The 21,209-nt window shown below is 40.4% G+C and overlaps 1 protein-coding gene across 4 annotated transcripts; it reads left to right on the top strand.

Moving 5' to 3' along the window:
- The first annotated feature begins 2,490 nt into the window (after positions 1 to 2,490).
- On the top strand, positions 2,491 to 20,718 carry samsn1b (SAM domain, SH3 domain and nuclear localisation signals 1b). Of its 4 annotated transcripts, none has more exons than XM_038709488.1 (15): positions 2,491 to 8,348; positions 9,960 to 10,094; positions 11,023 to 11,066; positions 11,252 to 11,292; positions 11,497 to 11,577; positions 11,871 to 11,968; positions 13,495 to 13,630; positions 13,731 to 14,125; positions 16,552 to 16,629; positions 16,788 to 16,940; positions 18,432 to 18,558; positions 18,830 to 18,981; positions 19,454 to 19,654; positions 19,769 to 19,919; positions 20,291 to 20,718. In XM_038709488.1, exons 1-15 carry the CDS (start codon positions 8,325 to 8,327, stop codon positions 20,482 to 20,484), a joined length of 2,010 nt encoding a protein of 669 aa, XP_038565416.1. In that variant the 5' UTR covers positions 2,491 to 8,324; the 3' UTR covers positions 20,485 to 20,718. The 4 variants fall into 4 exon arrangements, with proteins under 4 accessions (XP_038565416.1, XP_038565415.1, XP_038565413.1 ...); XM_038709487.1 differs by having other exon boundaries at positions 2,491 to 8,638; positions 16,788 to 16,913; XM_038709485.1 differs by having other exon boundaries at positions 2,491 to 8,638.
- The last annotated feature ends 491 nt before the right edge of the window (positions 20,719 to 21,209 follow it).

Raw genomic sequence — 21,209 nt, 5'->3', positions numbered from 1 at the left:
AGGTGGCATCACAGCCGCACATTACCTGCCCCTGAGGCCTCTCCATGCACTGCGCCTTCGCTTTTATGAACAACCTAAATCCAAACACTGTACAAGTGGCATACATCACATCCATTGTGTCCATTCAGTTGCCACAAGCTTTTGAGCTTTGTACGATGGCCTTATTTGGAGTTTGATCGAAATCCTTTTCCATCCTTAACCGCAAAATCATCACCTTAAAGATGAAATCTGTTTGAAACTCCTTCTCAGGAAGCCAGACGGTGAATTGACCCTCCATGCCACTTGACGATAGACATAATCCTGTGTTTAGTCTGAGCTCTCCTGACAGTCAGCACTGTTGTTCAGAGCTGGGGGGGGGGGGGGGGATCTAGTGTTCTGTGGTTTGCCATGAGAGAAAGGTGTTTGATTTCCTCCCCTGCCAGCATTAACGCTGTAGAAAACACAAAGCCAGAAAACACATTTGATAACATGCCATCCCGTGGAATGAGATGAGATGAGAAAACTCGAGGCGAAACCAGGAGGTGTACAGGGAGCATCAGCGGCGGTTCAGTCCATGCAGGGGTTAGGGGATTCGACAGAGCTGAAGTGTAAGTCACAGTAATAAAATATGTACCAGGACTTAATTTGAGATCCTGTCTATGTCCTCCCCTCCTTCTGGCCTTCAAAGCCTCTTTTCTGCAGCTTTTCCTAATTTATACCGAGCCAGAAGAATGGGTAATTGCTCACCAGAAAACAGGTTTATTTTGCTATCCTATTAAAAACACACATGGTGACAATGTCCTTCCTGTGCCGCCATGCGATCAGAGAGGCAGCACTAATGCTCTCTGCTTCACACACTTGAATGCACACGTAGGGGTGGGAATCTCAAAATTAGAAGTGGGATCACACCGGTCTTATAACAAGCGACAGGTTTTTTTTATATACTTTTTTTTTAAGTGGGTGTTGGTTGTTGTACAAGCCTCTTGCTCAGTCCTAATTTCCTCATGGTCCCACAGTGACAAACCCTTTGTCAGCGACGGGGGCTTTGTAGATACATACGTGCCTTGGGGAGCGAATTTTTTTCATTATTATTATTCTGAACAATGCAGCTCACACAGGGACAGAAATGGGTCACAAATGGATTATCTATTTTGTGTTTGTTTGTTTTTTGACACCACTTTCATTGCATTCCATATTTAGATGTTGTGAGCAAGCGTTTCATTATTGGGCCTTTGATAAAGTGGTGGCTGAAACGCACAGGACCGCTTTAAGTGGAAACACAGAAACTCCTCTGAAGTACAACTGAGTTTTACAGTGAAAAGTAAACTCCCTCAAATCATGTAAGCCTGCGAAAGCCTGGGAAAGATATTGACAGGAAAAAAAGAGAACTATGTATATCCGACAATGCCTGTGCTGATAATTAAGAAAATGTTCTATACCTACCACCATTCTGTCATAAAAAGCACTGTGCTCCTGTAGCAGCTTTCAAGCAAAAGATGCATTTCTATAATGCAATATAATTGTGAACATATATCACGATGCTCTTACAGTGGGAGCCGGAGCGCCCATGGGCAACAAATACACACTTACGCACGCAGGAGGTAACAAATTATTTTCACTGTAACAGAGTAACCTGCACTTTTTTAAAAAAGTTATTAACCTGTCACATTTTGCTCCAACTTAAATCACAGAGAATACAGATTTTTTAGACCAGCACCACTTCAGAAACTGGCCAGCCGTAAATATATTCATCATACCTGTATGTGACTGCGTTAAGTTAAATGAACTGAATATTAACATGAAATCATCACATGTATATGTGATAGAAGCTTAGTTAAACCTGCAAAAACTGACTTGGTTGGCCAAGTGGGCAGCAGAAACAAGCTGTGAACTAAACACTATCCACAACAAATCATCACCGTTTAAGTTGATATGGTGAACTTGTTGCTTATTAACACATCCAGCAGATGCGGTGCAAAACTTGCTTTCCTTGTTTCTTGCAGCTTGATACATTAATGGGTAATTTCTGTGAACTGTAGCCTCAGTTTCCTGTTCTTAGCTGACAGGAATGGCACCCGGTGTGGCCCATCGGCTATTCTGCACACCTCGGTTGTAACGAGTGGGTATTTGAGTTGCCTTTCTGTCACCTCGAACCAGTCTGCCCATTCTCCTCTGATCTCTGACATCGACGAGGCATTTTCATCCACACAACTGCAGCTCACTGGATGTTTTCTCTTTTTCGGACCATTCTCTGTAAACCCTACAGATGGTTGTGTGTGAAAATCCCAGTAGATCAGCTGTTTCTGAAATACTCAGAGCAGCCCGTCTGACACCAACAAAGCATGCCAAATCCTCTTTCTTCCCCATTCTTATCCTCAGTTCGAACTTCAGCAAGTTGTCTTGACCACGTCTACATGCCTAAATGCTTGTTGAGTTGCTGCCATGTGATTGGCTGATTAGCTGTTTGTGTTAACAAGCAGTTGAACAGGTGTACCTAATAAAGTGGCCGGTGAGGTTCTGTTCACTCACTTTGCATTTTGTTAATTGATAAATATAATCCTTTAACATTAACAACACACTGTTTTTGAAAGCATTTTACTTTAGAGCATTTTTTCCACACCCGCCATAAACTTTTGCACAGTGCTGTATAATGCTCACTACTGCCCACACCTTACAATCATTAGTGAACAAAGAAGACAACAGCACCAGTGCACCACTAAATGAGCATCAACATTACAGTGCTTTGTCATCCTACAGCCATAACTTCTTTTATGGCTCTCACAGGCACACAGTGTGGGTAATTAGCCTGGCTGTCACCACACCAGTGGGAATGAAAGGGCACCTCGTGACCTCTGGGTCATGCTGGATCAAAGGTCACTTTAGGGCCAACGGTAAGACCGGTGAGCACACATGAGCCTCATTATATTTTTCAGTGTATCTTTGAGTTTAACGACCTACAGTGACACAGTAGATTATGTAAAAGAGGAGTAAACAGCAGCCTTAGAGAGCCGGAGACGAGGTCTGGCTGCCCTCTCCTCTTTGCAGCATTACTGTAAGGTTGAAGGGTGAACGTGGCTCCGGGGACACGAGCCAGTGGATGGTGATGGGCTTACTGAGAGTGACATTTAAGATAGAAATGACATCAAGTGTGGCACCGCTGTGCCCTGTGGCAAGCCACCACATGGAGACAATGTCAGCATGATCTGACTTAGCCCCAGAATGCTGTGGATCCTCTACCCCTCCCACGCTGTACACACACCCACACACATACACACATATCTCTTACACATGTCAACTGCATCTCATGTCAAGTGACAGTTAACAAGACCTGCCACCTTCCAGATGTGGATGTGCTGTTCTTGCCTTAGGGCGGATTTAGCTGCATGAGATTTGTATGAAATACACAATAAATGTTCTCCTATTTTGGGGCTTTTTTTGGGATATTCTATTTTTTAGCAGTGGGAGCACTGAAGCAAAAATCTCATTGCTGCATTTAAAATTGTATCTATCCAACTCGGCTCTACCTAAGCTAAATGTGCTCAGGATGAGCAGAGGCGTCTTACTGTAGCAGCAGTGTTCAAGAAAATAGATTTCATAACATATGAGAGCAAAACAGGGGGTGGGGGGAATGAATTACAGTTGTTGGGATGAGTGGCTGCTTCCCCAGTAAGCTCTCAGTATCCGCAAACCTCAAAATTCAATTATCTTATTCATACATGGCACAATGACCTTTGACTTAACATTCAAATGGTCAATTTCAGTAGAACTCACAGAGCCACAGGAGGCATGAGAAATTGTTTATCCTTTTGCTGCAAGCTTATCTTGAACTAGGGTTATATTTTACAAGAGATCTGTTTTGTGTCCTACATAAGTCATCAGAACTACAACTCCCAAGGAGAATGGAGATCAGATAGGGAGGTCCGGCACCAAGGACAGGGAAGCCATTTAAAGGTGACATTTCAGTCAACGCAGCAGATGCTGCCAATCTGTCTTTCCTCTGCTCTATCTCTTGCCCTTGTTTTACATCCCTATCTATTTCTCTCTCCACCTCTCCCCGCCTCTCTAGCTCACTCTCTCTTCTGGCTTTCTTTTGCTTTCCTCCTCTTTCTCATTTTGCTTCTCCTCCCTCTCCTCTCCCTCCTCTCACCATCCCCCGCTCTGTGGCGCGCTGACGAGGCAGTAGGGAGGAAGCAGTGTAATAAAAGGAAGCGCTAATGAAAGGTTGAGCGGGGTCAACGTACTCACATACCTTTGCCGGACAAGGGGAAGAGAGGTCATTTATTCCAAGGGGACAAACTGTTTCACTTTTTGACTGGGGGGTGATAAAAGTTCAAAAGGTCGTAATAAAGGACAACAGGTCGTAGCCTCTGGGCTGAGATTCTGTGTCCTGGGGTCAGAGGTCAGCGCAGGAATGCTGGGTAGATGGGAGGTTGAGAGCAGGGTCAAAGGTGTAGTCTCCATCCCCTGATTGTAGGAACACGCCTGAGTAAATTGTGAATTGTACTGTGTTATTCCTGAGACTAGAGGTCAAACTGTACCTACAGCAGCAGCAGGTTTAGGTTGAAGGTGTAACTGTGATTTAATATTATAATTACACACAGCGGAAGGCGTTTAATAAGAGCTGAAGGATCATATTATATTCAGACTGTCAAAAGAAGAATTACGGCGTTTAATTAAGCTTTTCAAGAATAACTGTCGCTGCATTGGATACAATTTATGCAACTAATATAAGATCCCATGACAGCCATTCTTCCAAGGCTCTTGCATACTCCGGCTTATTACAAAACTGATATTGAATAATTTAAATAAACACGTGTAGAATATTTAACATTGTGGAAGATAAAGCTAAAAAATTTCCATTTTCATTCTTTGCTCCTTGACATTACTAATATGAAGTACTGGGGTAGGGCACCATATTTCTGGTCACCTATTTTTCACTTGGTATAAATGTCATTTTCCATGGCTGCTTCTCAATAAAAGCAAACTAAAGACCATTAGGGCTTATTTTACATACAAACATTTTAACCATATGCAAACATCATAATCTAACCTCTGTGCACCGCCATACCACGCAGAAAGACTAAACAAGTTACTATTTCTTTGCCACCCCAAAGGGAGTACTGACCTCAGCCTGGCCACCCCTATGTTAGGTCTGGCTCCGCCACTGAATGACGGATGAGAGAAGATCAGAGACACTTTGAAATCAGTAGGTGTGACGCTGCCATCTACAGGAGCAATATAAAACAGCCAGACTAAAGTCGGCGTTCCAGTTCCAGGAAATGATACAATGACTGACAAGAGGTTAATGTGATGATTAAGATCAAAGCAAGAAGACTCTGGCAGAAGTGAGTGGGTATATCTGAAAGAAAAGGGATTCGTGGTGTTAGTTTAATTAGACTGCACAGTAAATTACAGAAGTTTGACCTGGTGATTGTTCTCTGTGTGCGAAGGGCTCAGACACTGAATTGCTCCTTGGGCAGGGAAGAGTGTCAACTACAGTAAATAGCTCAAATCTTGCAAAGTTAAAAACATTGTTAATAGCTCATGATGCATTGTGATGTTTCACCGTGAGGCTTTTTCTTTACTGTGCTTCAGTCTCTTCTGGACACAAAAGACAGCGGAGATTATTTTTGTCATTGCTGATTATTGGGTAGGAACACTCAGGGATTAAAGTGAGGCCTGCTGACTCTGTAAACATTTAAACATGTATTCCTGACCACTCCCAGTAGAGGGCAGTACACTGTTCAAACCACAAAAATGGCCTTTTGATGAGGGGTAATTATTTTCTAATGTGCATAGGATCTCTACATGATGAAACTGGTACAGTTTGAACACGTCTTGTGGAGGAGTGTTGCTATTTCAGATCTCCTTCGATGGACCCAATCATAATAATCCAACGGAAAGTGTGTTTGCATTTCTTGGTTCCTATGGGCAACAGTGAAATCACTCATTGTTTTTTCAACTGAGCACAAAGTCTGAGTGAAACATGAGCCTCCACCAAAAGGCTGTGATATCCATTTTCATATCCAAGTGTTTTTTCAACAATCTGCATACATTTGCCTCCATTTAAGTGAAATAATATCACTTATTTAATTTGCATGGACAAGAGCAATGTGTAAAACTTGTGAAATAAAAACATAAACACGTTATTTAAAGACAAATAAATAAAATGAATAGCTGTGGGGTGGTGCAACAGCTCATTTTTTCCTCTTTTTGTTTTCCACAAACCATTGCTGCCTTGTACCCAAACACAAGAAGTATTTCTTGCTCACTTCAATTTCAATTTTAATTCAACACACTTTTTTGGCAGTGGTGCTATTCCCCCAGTGATCAAAATGAGGTGGTTGAAGCCACAAACAATTCTGTACTTAAATCTGGCGAATCTTAGCAGTGTCACCATGATTTCACTGATCAGGCGCTGTATGTTTGTTAAAAATATCTGAAAATCACATTCATATTTCAATAAATATGCATGAAACAACATAAGATTGATCACATTGATGACACTGTAAACCTTCAGAAAACCTTCTATTGCAAGGTAATGTTCAGTTTTGGTAAAGAATTGTTAAAACACACTATGAATGGACATTGCAACCAACTAAGTATGTTTTTAAAATGTCAACAGACATTAATAATAATGCAGAGTATTTTTTTCTGCCACTAGAAGGAGGCCACCTGAACAGGTTTGGTCATAAAACTGCAAAGCACTGTTTGGATGTTTTGGGGCCTGACATAATTCAGCCGAGTTCTAGAGATGGCTCAATCAGGTTGACATCAAATTTTTAAACATGATATCGCAAATCAGTACCTCATCTCTACCAGATGTTCTGCAGCGCGTCACAATCCAGCAGCAGCAGCAGCAGCCGTAACATATAAATTATGCAGCCATAACATTTGAATATGCTGCAGCACTAATAGCTACTTAGAGGCTTGTGTCTTAAGCCAGATGAGCTACAATGGGCTCGAGGTGAAAGGTAGCCCGGAGGTTAGACAGACCATTACAACTGCTGAGTTGCGCTTGTAGTGGGCGGCATCCTGAAAATAGCTTTCCTGTTTCATATTAATATGTGAAATCCAAGGATTGCATCATTATCATCAGATGCTAGTGGAGTGCACTAAGAAAGGTGAAATATTAGGGACCCAAAGTCAGAATCTAGGCCTCTGCTGCTTCTTATTTTAATCTGTCCTTCGTCAGTGTCCAGACTTTATGAATGTAAAATGCTACATAGCTGGAGCACCGCTTTAATCACAAATTTAAATATGTATATACAAAATTGCTATTCCAGATTTAATTTGCATTGCAATCTATAAAATGTCATTTTTTAGTAAAATGAAACCCTTCTGCAGACACTGTAGGATAAATAACAGAAAGCCTCTTGAGTGAAATATAGGTAGCATATGTGTTTCTTATTACCATAGAAACATCGTTCTCATTGTCTGACCTAATTCTGCAGAGGAGCTCTGATCACAACAACATAAAAGGTCTTCTTTATCTCTGGATGAGAGACAAAAAAGACAGACAAGAGAAGGTGTAGACAACTGTACAGGGGAGGGGGGGGGAATCAAGAGAAGATTCACATTGAGCCTGATATAAATAATCATTATAATTATGTTATTTTCAGAAGCCCGCTCACTGGGACCACCGCCTTGAGAGAATAAGAACCGGAAGCTCAAAACTTGAACTCGTGTTTATCCTCAGAATAGATGGAAAGAAATGACTGTAATAAGAGGTTTGTATTTAGAGATTTATGGGATTTGTCGGAGTGAAACACAGATATTTCCTCAAGTATCACTACTTAGAGAGCAGGTAAGTGTGTCTGCAGCTCCCATCTGGAAACACACACACATTTGCACATTTAATACCATGTGACAAAACCTCAAAGCATATTTCTTTTCTGCATAATAACTGAAACTCATTAGTAAATTAGTTTTTCAGTAAACACAGCCACCAGAAGTTTAACCTCACTTAGTGGTTACTTAATCTCTATCAGGTCATTATCATAACCATTTCAGACACATACCAAACAAAGCTGGCCCGTGCTGTTTATTGTCTTGTTGTCACGGGTGACCTGGCTCTTCCTGAGGCCAGCGCTGGACAGCGATGGAACACTGCAGCTATTGGATTACGTGAGGGATTTCAAACAGGGATTAGGCCACTGGGATGTAGACAGCATGGGGGCTGCGTGAGCTTTTGCATCACAGGGGTGTGTTAGGGTGCATGTGTGTGTGTGTGTGTGTGTTTGAGTGGGAGGGTGGTGTGTAAAAAGTGTGTTGTGCATCCCAGAGGCCACAGTGTGCAGCTTGTCTCTACTTGGCTCCATTGTCTTTGGCACGGACCCTCAAACATGAACCTGTTCTGCCTCTCTCTGGTAAGATACATCCTCTTTTGAATTCCTGTGATTTTTAGTTTGGTCTGTCAGGAGCACTTGTGTAGTCCCTGCAGCCTTAAAAGAGGTGGTAAGCAGAGGAAACTCAGCGTGCCGCTGTGGGAGAGACTTGTGATGTTATTGTTGTTGACAAGGATCTGAAATGGACTCTCTGGGGAACGAGCCAAAATTGCTAAACAACTTTCCCTCTTTGTTAGATTCATTAGGTTCTTTAGATGCAGTCTTCCTCAGCTGCGCCTGCTGCATTGTGTTGGCTGCTTTCAACTGTAAATGTAATAACTTATCATAAGTGTAATTAATCATTATATAATGTTATAATAATCCTATTAACCTAACACATTTTCCAACAATTGATCACCTTTCTAATGTTATGTAATGTAATCACAGTTACGTATAGTGCAGAAGTAGCCTACTATTTCTTAAATTTCTTATCACCTAATATGTAAGAAATAATGAATGTGCATCTGCTTGGTCTTAACATGACAAGCTCAACAATGTGATAATTAATAACACAAGAAAATAAATCATAAAAAGAGTGCAACTTGTGTGAGATGGAAGGCGTTTATCAATTTGTTATAATAGTGGTTTGTTGTTTACATTTACAGTTGTAACACGGTTGCATATGTTCAATTAGATAATGAGTGACCATTTATAGTGGTGGATGGTAATACCATGCTGACTCCTCTTCCACTCAGTGCCAGGTTTGGGGCTTTACTCCAAATTTAGCGACACAAACAGTACAAATTGTCATCAGCCTTGTGAACTCAAAATTGTGATAACACAATAGCATAAGATGTTCTGTTCACCTGAGCAAACCAGGACAGTTATGTCAGTGGTTACACAAGTGGTCTCACTAATTAAGGTTGAACATGTCTATAAATATATGTGATTTAAAAAGAGGAAAGATAACAACTGAAAAAAATCAGATGCTTTATATCCAAAACATTCAACCTAAAACATATCAAAAGTTGTCATATCCGTATCACAGTCTCGATAGTCTAGTCTAGTTTAGATAATTGGGCTTCTTGCCCATCAGTCCCATCCTGTTCTGTTCATAAACATAATTGCCGATGTAGCTGATCCTGCAGAACAAGGAGCCAATTCACAAAGAGCAGTTTGTATCAAAAGTTTGTCAATTATTTGAGGTTGTAGCCAGGATTTTAGAAATACTAAGGGCATAAATCTAGATCCCCCCCAGCAGAACCCCACAATTAGACTCTGTTAAAATGTTATGAATACTTTATTTAAAAGAACATAATCCAGCATTTTCTTTTCACATGGCCAGACACTGACTACGTCAAGGAGTTAATGGCAGGCTGCTGACAAAAAGTACACCAAAACTATGATTAGTATTGATTGTACATGTTTGAGTGACACGCTGTGCATGTATAATATTCACACCAGTGTAGATTCCAGACCGTGTTCATCTTTGGATGATATAAGGCATTCCATTGATTTTTTACTATTCCTCCTTGATGAGCCCCAGCAACAGCATATATTCACTCTAAAACTTAGTATAGAAAGAATCAGTTGGTGTAGTATTTAAACCAGGCTGTTGTCACCATGCAGACTGATGACTGTTTTTTATTCCAGGAGGGCTCCACAGAAAGCATATATAAACCAGCCTACAGCCAAACACTAAAGGAAGTTCTACCCAAGTACCAGTGCAGTCCTGCTCTTCTGAGGCGTAAGCCTGAATGGGGCGGCTCAGATCCATCTATCAATTTTGTAAGTTTTATTATCTTCAAGTTTCACTGACCTAGTAGATATTACATCCAACAAACATTCAAACAGATATGAAATCGCAAAGTTTGAAGACACTCCTTAGATCACTTACTGGCCGCTGAAGAAGTGTCTGTGTGATACAGGATGAAAGATACTCTACACAACCACGGGTCAACCTCTGGCAACCAGAAAGAGGGTTAACAGTGGTATTGATCAGGCATGTTTTACTTATATACCGTTAGACCGGAATTTGTTCCTGCACAGCTGATGCAGGTACAAATGCAATGTAATTAAAAAGGAAACACTGAGAGTGTACAGCCATGCTACTAGTTACTAAATGCTAATGTCAGCATGTTTGAAATGGCAGTCCTAACTTGCTGATGTAAAGCAGGTGTAATGTTTCCCATGATCACCTTCTCTGTCATGGCATTAGCAGTTAGTTTCTGAGTCATGCACATACAGTTGAAGTGGTGAAACATTTGTCAAACATTAACAAAACCTCTTGCATTTAGCCTAACATCACATTGCTAGATTGTCAGGCAAACAATGACAATGCTAACATGCTGATGTTTAGTAGGTATAATGATACCATGTTCACTATCTAAGTTTACCATCTTAGCATGCTAACATTTACTTATTAGCACAAAATACAAAGTACAGCTGAGGTTGAGGTGAATGCTGTTAGACTTGCAGATATTTTAGTCTGGACCAAAGTGGTGGACCGACACTGACATCTATTGAGCTTCTTTCTTCTTTTCATGGCTAAAAAAGGCACAGCAGACACCTGCACACTCACTGTAACAATAACAGTATCCAGATCAGTTAGCCAGTGGCAAGTGCATCCTATTTATTGTTCCTATTTGTTTCTTTCCTTTTTATTTCTTTCCTTTCTGGTTTTGCTTTAAGTTATTTCTGTTTGTGTGTCAACAAGGGCCGGCCGCAGAGTACAGTAAAAGTAAAAAGGAATAACAGAAGGTATGTGAGTTTAATTAGCTCATTCTGTACAGTAATATGTTTTAAGTAATCACACACTGCACAGTGCATTTCTTAATAATCGTTCCTTTAGATTTTCTGTAGATCTGTTTGTATTTCACTCATTAAAAACCACTTATTACCCAGTAGGAAATTAAATTATTTGTCATTATTATTTGTCATTTTAGGTCATGCGTGCCAACATCACCCATGGACAATAACACATTAGGTTGGTACAAACTTATCACAATCACTGATGTTCATATTTCTAATGTTTTGAGTTTTTTTTTCATCAGATGGTATGGACTTGCAAAAGTAACTTCAGGCTCACACCACTCTTGATCCTGTATTAGGCTACATGTTGAACCTTTTTTTCCTATAGAGTTACAATGTGACAGCTGTTTCTCCTTCCCCTCCACCGTATCTGTTGCAGACAAAGACATTAATCATGTCTGCTGGATGTCATCAGGGGACAAGAAGGACTTATCTCATCAAATGAAAGTCCAGAACAGAGGTAAAGAAATATGTCTACCTGAGTAAAACCAAAGTGCTTATACCTGGAAACCATGGTCCACTGAGGTTAGAGATTAGACTGCAGAAGCAATTAATGTAGAATATCAGAGAACTTATCAGAGTGTGTGTATGACAGCTGAAGGAAGCCAGATGAAAGTACAAAATGATAAAGGTAAGAGTAGCTGGTGTTATTTACCACATATCTGGGAATCACATTATTGATGTTTATGTTTGACAATATATGATTTAGGGGGGAATAAAGTGTTGTCTGACCTGTGTGGGTTGATCCTACAGAGATGTGTAAAGCTCCCTGTCAGAGCAGGATGTTGACAAGAGATGACAGAGGGAAGGAGCTGAACTCTGACAGGACGCAGACAGATCTACAAGCTCAGGTAAAACCACGTTACTGTCACCTTATATAAAGTTCAGTTCAGTTCAGTGTGCTTTATAGGCATGAATGTTGTATTTAAACAATGTTGGCAGAGCAGTTTGCAACAGAGGTTTACATTTAAATATGACCTAACAAGATGAATCGAAGCATTTTAAACAGGCGGGTAGATAGCTGACACATCTGGAGGATTGTGCACATGTTAGTGCGTGTGGGGGAAATGTCAGTGGTTGTTTATCTTTGCTCATCTCCCACGCCCTGCTTATGTAACTGAGGAAGACTGGTAAAAAGTGAATGTGAAGTAAACCTGAGGGAGGTCAGTTGTATGTCAGCCAAATCAGATCCACTGTTGACTTTAATCTCCTTTATAATCTGTAATCTCCTTTATAAGGCCCTTTTATATCTGCTCTGTGTTCTTTAGGACACCTGGATTGTGTACTGTTTGAGGCTTTTCATTCTAACAGCTGATAGTTGAGGGGGGCATCACAACAGGAGAGCAATCTCATCCACACAAAAGGGAGCAAGTGACTGGGCAGTACCTACATGAGAGAACCTCATTATATAATTATATATTCATGACTGTGTAAGAAGCATTTCACTGTTGTAGCTGCTCGATCTGGAGCTAGTTTTAACTACTTTATACAGTTAGGTAGTTCAGGTGTTCCCATATTTGAGTTTGACCTCTTTGGACCTCCGGTGCCTTTAAGAGTTTTCTGAAAGTAACACATAGAACCTTTGAATGAAACCATTTATATCACTATGGTGGAAATGCTAACAGCTCAGGCATCTAGGCATCAGAGGGCCCTAACTATACACTGTCAGAATAATGGGGAACCACTGGTTTAATCTAGAGCTGGTCTATACTTCAAAACATTATAATATGTTTGAAAAATCTATGTCTGTTTTATGTTACTTCATACTTCCACTACATTTGGGAAATATTGTACATAGGCTATATTGTAAAAATGCAACATATTTGTGTATATAACTTAGTTAAAACCAACTCTACTTCAAAGCTGCTCACACATTGATGCATCAGTATTATCAATGTAATATTGTAAAGTCATGTATAACAATCCATCTGTCACAGGGTACGTTTTACTACAGAACGAGTACTTTTACTTGATGATACTTTAACTACATGAAGCCAAGATGTCTGTACTTGTCTCTTACTTGTATTTTAGTTACTGGTACCTTATGCATCAATGAGTAGAATTATAAATTTGCATAAAGTGGAAATATACTTACTTTCTACCACTAAATGAAGACCACCAAAATTTTCTAAATGAATAAAAAAAGAACTTGTGGTACTTCATATGCTGAATTACAAATAAATCTGACATTACATGTAGATACATTTGGCAGTAGGGGATGGGCACAATTAGAAAAGACTACTTTATCTTTTTCTAGTAATGATAGAGGACAGTAATGTTTATAAAAACTCTATTCCTCCACTTTTATAAAGCAATAATCGATGCAGTTAGTGCTGAATGTGTGTACACTGCAATGAATGCACTTATTTTTTTACAGGGGGGTGAAACTGCAGCTGACACAGCAGAATCAATACACACCACTGGAAAACTAAAAAAGTTACAGAATCTGGTGCAAACAAAGAAGGGACATCAGAGTGGAGCTGGAAAAGGGAAGAGCACATCTGAGAATAATGGTGAGTTATTGTGGATGATGTTCTTCAGCCTGTGCAAGAAGCTGCGTTGAATCTGTTATTGTTAACAGCCATTTCTGGTCATCTTTATAACATCAAACAGATGCATTGAGCAACAACAATCCAATGCTGACCTGCATCGGGCTGGGGAAGAGATCAGAGAAGAAGTCCTCTAAAGCCGCTCCGTCACCACTGCAGCAGCAACAACAGGCCAAAGATGTCCATGAAGATTCAGAGGAGGAAGGAGTGTGGATCCCACAGGCTGGACATTATCTGTGGAACCCATTTGAGTGCCCACAGCCCTGGACTCCCTTACACCACACCTGTCACCAACCTCAGCATGAACTGATGGTCGGCGGTGGCACCTTGTCTCTGCCCCGGACGACAGAATGGGATCGTTTCGAGAGTTTGATACAGGAACTGGACAGTAAACAGTCTGATCTGTCTCCTCCACAAAAGATCTGCTCCATCACAGATCAGCAGCTCTCACAAAACACAGTAAGATGTGCCTTGGTGTTGTTACTATCAGAAAATGAGACCAGATTGACAGCCTCTAACCAGCTAAACCAGCCGCGTTGTCAATGCATAGTTTTACCTCAAAATCTAGCACATTATGTTGCATATTAATGGAATTGTTCAAATCCACTTCTTCGCGTTGTGGCGGAGGTTTACATGGAAGATTGACACTACGCTCATGTCTGTTAAATATGAAGCTACATTATAAAGCTCTAAAGTTCAATGTTTTGCTTGTTGAATCCATACAAAAACCTTACTGTAAAAACAAGTTGAGCTCTATAGTCTGCTTATATGCCGGACTATTTCTTGGCTGGGAACAGTAACTTTCTGGAGTCTCCGGTATTTACCTGGCAACTGCCCCCAGCCAAGAAATAGTTCTGCACAGAACCACCATTTATAACTCAATTACACTTTGATTTCTGCACGGATTAAACAAACGAGATATAATGTGTTAATTTGTGAGCTTTAGAGTTCCTCTAAGGTAGATTTTGTTACCTTCAGACAGCCAGGCTAGCTGTTTCCACCTGTTTCCAGTCCTTGTGCTAAGCTAAGTGGCTTTCTCTTTAGCTTTATTGAAACATGGTGGAAGTTATTGCTCCATCAGCCTTTCACTCCTTCTTTCAACTATTATGTGACAGTAAACCAACACTAAGGCTGCAGTCTATGATGTCTCTCACTATTTCTGTTGTTGTCATTTCTCTGGAGCGGTCTCGCAGGTCTCCAAAGTATCATTAAACTGTGCTTTGCAGGGCCTGATTTTCTAATTGCACCTCAGAGCTCTTTAGGGAACATTTAGACTAACTGAACTGTAATTGAAATTTCCAGCTAATACTTTTAAGATATTCTGAACCAAACATTTTACAGTTTAATTTTCAGCCTCAGTTAGCACCACTAATGCGTCATAAACTTCTTTTTAATAAGATAATCATTATGAAAACAAAACAGACATGATGACGTTACACACGGCTGTATTGGAAGATGGTTGACCGTCCTGCTGAAAACTGGCAAAGGAAGTTCTCTCAATTGAGATCCCTTAGGTAGGTAGGTAGATTTATTTTGTCCCAATACAACAGGTTATAGAGTGAAATTGAGTTTGTAACTCCCTTCTGCTACGTACCAGACAATATACATCAATATAATATAATTAGAGTTCACAGATGGAGTTTGGAAACCAGGAAATAAACGGTGGTTTTAGAGCTGAACGTCAGGGAGATCCAGGAACGATTAATGAAAAGAGGCTCATGCCTGAAGAACTGATCTTGACCAGTACTAGGGAGTGAAAGTCAATTTTGACAATTAATTTTCTTTTGAGTTCTCCAATGTTATGGAAATACAACAGTAAATTACAATTTGACAAACAGCCTACATTATTTGAAAAGTAAGGTTTTCCGCTATCGAACAAGAAAGCCTTCATAAATGACAGTATTACAGTACGTGACATTTAATACAGAACTGTATAAGAATTTCCATTTTCATGACAGTGCCATGCAGCAGCATCCAGAATTAGTGTTGTACAGCTGATCTCAGGCAGGTCTGAGTAAATATGCCCAACTCATCAAGGGGTAATAAAAAGCTTCTCTGACTTTATTACAAATCCCTGGGGACTGTAGCAGCATCCCTAAACCCAGCGTCCTCTTCAGTTTCTTCTTCCTGATCACAAATATCAACTTGCTTTTTATTAGCTCAGTGATTCTTCCCTCACTAGTGATGGAGTTATGAACAGGGAGGCCGTGTTGTTGAATTACTGACTGAAATGAGACTCCACACATCAGAGCACATGACTGCATGTTTCAGAGAGAGACATTAACTCAGAATTTGTATTAAAATGGCCAAGGTATCACACTATAGGGAACAATGCACTATGGATAGGGAGGACAATGGTATCTGCTGTTGCTTATCCAACCAATTAGAGCGTGACAGTGAGGCCTCACTTTACCAACGGTCAATGTTGGGAAATAAGCCAAGAGTAAGTGTAACAGACATTCTGAGAGGAGCACTGAATGGCCGCTAGACTGCACTCATACCGTCTCCCCTTTAATGACTTGCACGACTGTAAAAAGTAACAACATGGAATAAACTGTTAAAATATATTGATAAAAATAAAAGTGAACCTTTCCCCACATACTACTAAAATAATACCTTTTTAACATAGAAAATAGTACAAAATCAGTGCAACATGACCATTCAAATACCAGACACAATATTTTGACTCGGGATATAAAAAAATATGCCATATCTAAGAACTGGATGGCTGCCAGGGTTTAACCTAATTCAGAACACAACTCATGAACAGGGAGTAAACACAAACTGTTTATGTTGATGGGTCACAAGGAGAACACACACAGTCAGATAATATGCCCATCTGTCACAAGAAAACACACATTTTAATCTCTTTTTTACCCAAACAGTCGACCGGATTTGGGAGATTTGATGTGTTCAGACAGCGCTCGCCTTTAATGAAACCCCAGGATGATGGAAGCTCTCTGGTAAGCGAACCAATCTCCTCAATCTGTCAGCTTGTCCATCTAGGAATTTAGCTTTCTCAAACATCCTGCGCACCACGCCAAAACACAGAAAATGTACACCATGTTTATTTGGCGGTTGTGGGCGAGAGCTCTTTGTACAGTTTGCTTTGTTTTTAAAGCAAAAGCCGGAGCAGATTGGTGATCCAACCAAAGTGAGGCTGCAGAGGAGGGAAAAGGAGACCTCATCACATAGTGACAGGAAGCACGTCAAGGCGTCGCCAGAGAAAACGCTGACAGCCATCAGTGTATGTCATGCACTCCACAAAGCTTATGTAAATACATCCAGTTTTCAGTTCATGCTACCTTGCATTTGCTGTGGTTCACACCTAATGAAATAACATCTGTTACCAACCAGACACTGCTGTCAGCACCACACCTGTTCTGCCAGACTGCAATCACTTGCCATTTTACAGATAGGGTCTTTATGGACTAGCGTCAAAACTAGCACTAAAAGTACAGCAGAGACTGACAGGTCCAACACGCATGCAGATGTTCAACTAGATTAACACATCGTGTTTTTGATATCTCCAGTACATCACTAATACACTTCTGTTTGGATGTCCATTTGAGATACTTCCACATGTATTTTGCCTTCTTTTAACATACAGATGACATCCCACCATCCAGCCATTTTACCGCATCTTGACCACACTGACATTACACACATTTGCAATTCATGCGTGACCAGTCAAAACATTAATTCATTAAAATGTTGAGTTGCACTTTATGATAAGAGAGAAGAACACAAGCGTTAAGTGATGCATAACTAATGTCACGATGATTTAATGCATGAGTAAATGGCGGGTGTATCATGAATTGAATTTGCTCACATAAACATCCACACATGCATTCACTAAACTGCATACATGTCGTCTGTATACTTTCTAATAACCTAAAAGCTCAAGAAGACTACTAAAGATGTAATTAAATATAACTTAAATTCATGCCTCAACTAGTCAGAAAGCTATTAGATATATCACAGGTACATTTTTAGATTTCGATTTTTAACTGATATCTGTAATGTGACTCCCATCAGCTAGTAGATGATAAAACTGCCATAATATGACAGCACACTGTCTACGCCAGTGAAACATACACGATCAATGTGTAATTCTGGCCTCTTGAAATGTCCTCTAGATTAGAGCATTAAGGCTGTTTTTCAAAAAATACATATATGTAGGCAGTTTAAAACAAAGCAATAACTAAGAGTAAAACATGCTCGTCCAGCATCCTTCACTTATACGCACTGGTAAATTGGCATACAACCAAATTATTTCTCATCTCTGGGTTCAAATTTCAGAACCCGATCAAAACAAATCATATTTTTTGTAAGATCCATACCAGTACAGTTAAAGTACAGTCCATCCCAAATCTTAAAGTGCGCTATGATGGACTGATGCAAATATGGTCCATGTGTGAAGGTCCCTGCACAGGAACAGGAAGTTAAAAGCTGAGCACAGGTAGTTGGGGATTAAGCTCGCCACACACCTCCTAGGTCTCAGCTATAAAAAGCAAGGCAACTCTTGCAGGATTAAGTATTTTGCTTGCCAGAGGAGCTGCGTGTCCCAGCATAACCTGGGATACTGAGCCGTTCCATCACATGAAGAATCAAACACAGCAGCTTAGGGCCCTGACTCAGCTTTCTGGTTGGTTAGCTTTCTCTTTTGTGTGTCTGTAGTGGAAGATAACAAATGACAAAAAAACCAAAAGCGTATATGGCAGAATAAAAATGCAACTTGTGTTTTTTTTTTTTTACTGTGCAGAACGGAAACACGCAGAAAGATGAAGCACAGAGGAGGGAAGCTGGTGGTGGGAGACCATTTACTAAAGGACACAGGCTGTCCTGTAACTCTCTGGAAAGCCTCTACAGTGGACAAAGCTCCTCATCAAGTAAGCACCTTCAGGCACAGAGCCAAGCGTACTCTTCACACCACAACCTGATGAATTATGCAATCCTTGACTGTACATGCAAGTATCCTGTTACTCCCCTTTAGATGCACTAATTTGTAGAGCTACACTGACCTCTGACAAATCAAAAAACCAAAACCTCGACTCAGACTTGGGCTGACTTATTACTGACATGTGAATGACTCAATTAGAAAATGACAGAATGGAGCGCTTGCCCTTTATTGAACCCTCTTGTTTCTCTGCTGTTCTCCAGGTGGAGTCACCAGTGGGTCAGGCTGCTCCAGTAACAGAGACAGTCTGAGGCTGGATGAGGATCTATTGTACACAAAACTGTTCTGTGGAAGAGCCAGAGTCCATACAAACTTTGTGCCAAGTCCATATGACACAGAATCCCTCAAACTCAAGGTAAACAAGTCTGGAAAGTAGATGAAAATGAAATAAACTAACTGTATGACTCAGCACTTCAAATCTAGCCGATATCTTAGTATAAAATTAGTAAAATGGAATTTTTCTAAGAAGACTATAAGTTTGGAAGATCTTAATTACCCGCTGAATCTTCATATTAGCTGAATATGTTTTTTAGCTTGACGCGAGCAATGTGGATTTTGTATCCCATCACTTATTTTGGAAGCGTATTAGGAATGGATTTCTTCATTGCCAGTATGCACAGTAGGAATGTTTACAATAAGCAAAACCTTAGTCCAATGTGTCTTGTACTAGTTCATGACTATATACCTTCAAACCTAATAAGATTCACACACACTGAACATTTATTTATTTATTTATTAGCACTAAACACAAATTATGATGTGATTAATGCCTTTTTTTGTCCATGGTCCCAGTAAAATCAATGCAATGAAGCTAAACTTTCATTCAGGTGGGAGATGTGATTGACATCATCGCCAAGCCCCCCATGGGAATATGGACTGGCATGCTGAATGGCAGAATGGGAAATTTCAAGTTCATTTATGTGGATGTGCTAACAGAGGAGAGTCCTGATACACACAAGGACACACAAACCCACAGAGTGAGACAGAAATCAACTGTCCAGGAAGTGTTAAAGCGCCTCAGTTTGGAGGTATTGTGATCTTATATGTGTGTTGGACCGATCTTAATGTAGCAACAACCGTCTTCCATACAACATGGTGTTCCTTCACCTTTTGAATGGTGTGTTGCTTTCGTGTTTCCCCAGGAGTATTCCTCGTCTCTGCAGCTGAACGGTTACCAAACAGTAGATGATTTGATGAGGCTAAGGGAGCATCACCTGACGGAGCTGAATGTGACTGATCCAGAGCACAGGCATCGTCTGCTCGCCGCTGTCGACTCCCTGCAGCAACTGCGCTGTGAGTAATGGGGAAGCCAGAAAAAGTCATCCAAGGGCAGTGTCATCGCGCACATTTTAGTGATGTGTGTTTAAAGTGGAGAAAGATGCGCTGAGACGTTTGGATTCAGAAAGGAAAAGGGACAAGTGACATTGCACCTCACACAGCAAAGACTGGGAGGGTATCTGGCTCACAGCTAAAGAGGTTAAGGATAACAGGATAACCCCAAAGAGTGTTGCTGAGAATAGAGAGGACACACGAGGATAGTAGCAGCAGACAGAGAGGCCGTTGAGCCTTAATGCGTGGCAATAATGGCTGTAAAGGATTACTTACTGCTTATCCATTCAACTCTGTGACGGTACATCCAACCAACGCGTCTTCTCTGCTTACAGCTGATAGGCAGTTGGAGAATGAGGCCAATCAAGAGGCCAAGACCCCCAGAGAGAACACAAAGGCAGATATGAACAACTGCCCAAGAGACTCCGGCTGCCACATGCCATCTGACAGCCCCGACAACAGCACAGAGGACACAGACCTTCACTGTATCTCTGAATACCCTCCACCAGCGGAGACATCAGCTCCCTGAGAATAATCCTTACTTTCCAATGCCTGTTTGATTCCTCATGTTACTGTTAAGATGACTTGTGAACCAAAAGCTGTTTTTGTTTTTTTTATTTCTTGCAGCTGTGTAATTTTTAATTATGTTCAATAATATGCCGTTGATGAGCCTTTACCACAGCTAATCCTCAACTCCACTACTGGACATGTCTATAACTTGTAAGATCATTTGTTTCATAAAATAAAACATTTATGAATTTGTTTTCTTTTTAGCAGAATTATTTTTTACTTTGGCCTATAACAGTCATCAGAGATGATCACCATGAAATATATGAATGCACTCCAACGTTATGCAACGTTACAGGTAAATTGGTTAACTGCACTGACAATCCTGTAAAAAGTAGGCAGTTTTACGTGGTACAGATGTCTAGGGCTGACACTAACAATTCTATTCATTATGAAAAATCTGCCAACTATTTTCTTGATTAATTGTTTGGTCTATAAAATGTCATAAAATAGTGAGAAATACTCATCACATTTTCCCCAGAGCCCAAGATGACATTACTGTTGCACAAAACAAACAGGAAAAAAAAGCACATTTGAAAAGCTGGAATCTGTGAATTATTAATAAATAATGATAAACAAAATGCCTTAAATGATTAATTGAATATTATATTTGCTGCCGATTAATTTTTTTCTAAATCAACTGATCAACTAATCGACTTATCGTTTCAGCTCTACAGATCATCATTT

Source organism: Micropterus salmoides, unplaced genomic scaffold, assembly GCF_014851395.1.
Source record: "Micropterus salmoides isolate LMB-PRFRI ecotype aquatic unplaced genomic scaffold, ASM1485139v1 Ms_hic_scaffold_9, whole genome shotgun sequence".
Taxonomy (NCBI): domain Eukaryota; kingdom Metazoa; phylum Chordata; class Actinopteri; order Centrarchiformes; family Centrarchidae; genus Micropterus; species Micropterus salmoides.
Note: the sequence above shows the minus strand (reverse complement) of the source record. Positions and strands in the feature narration are given on the sequence as shown.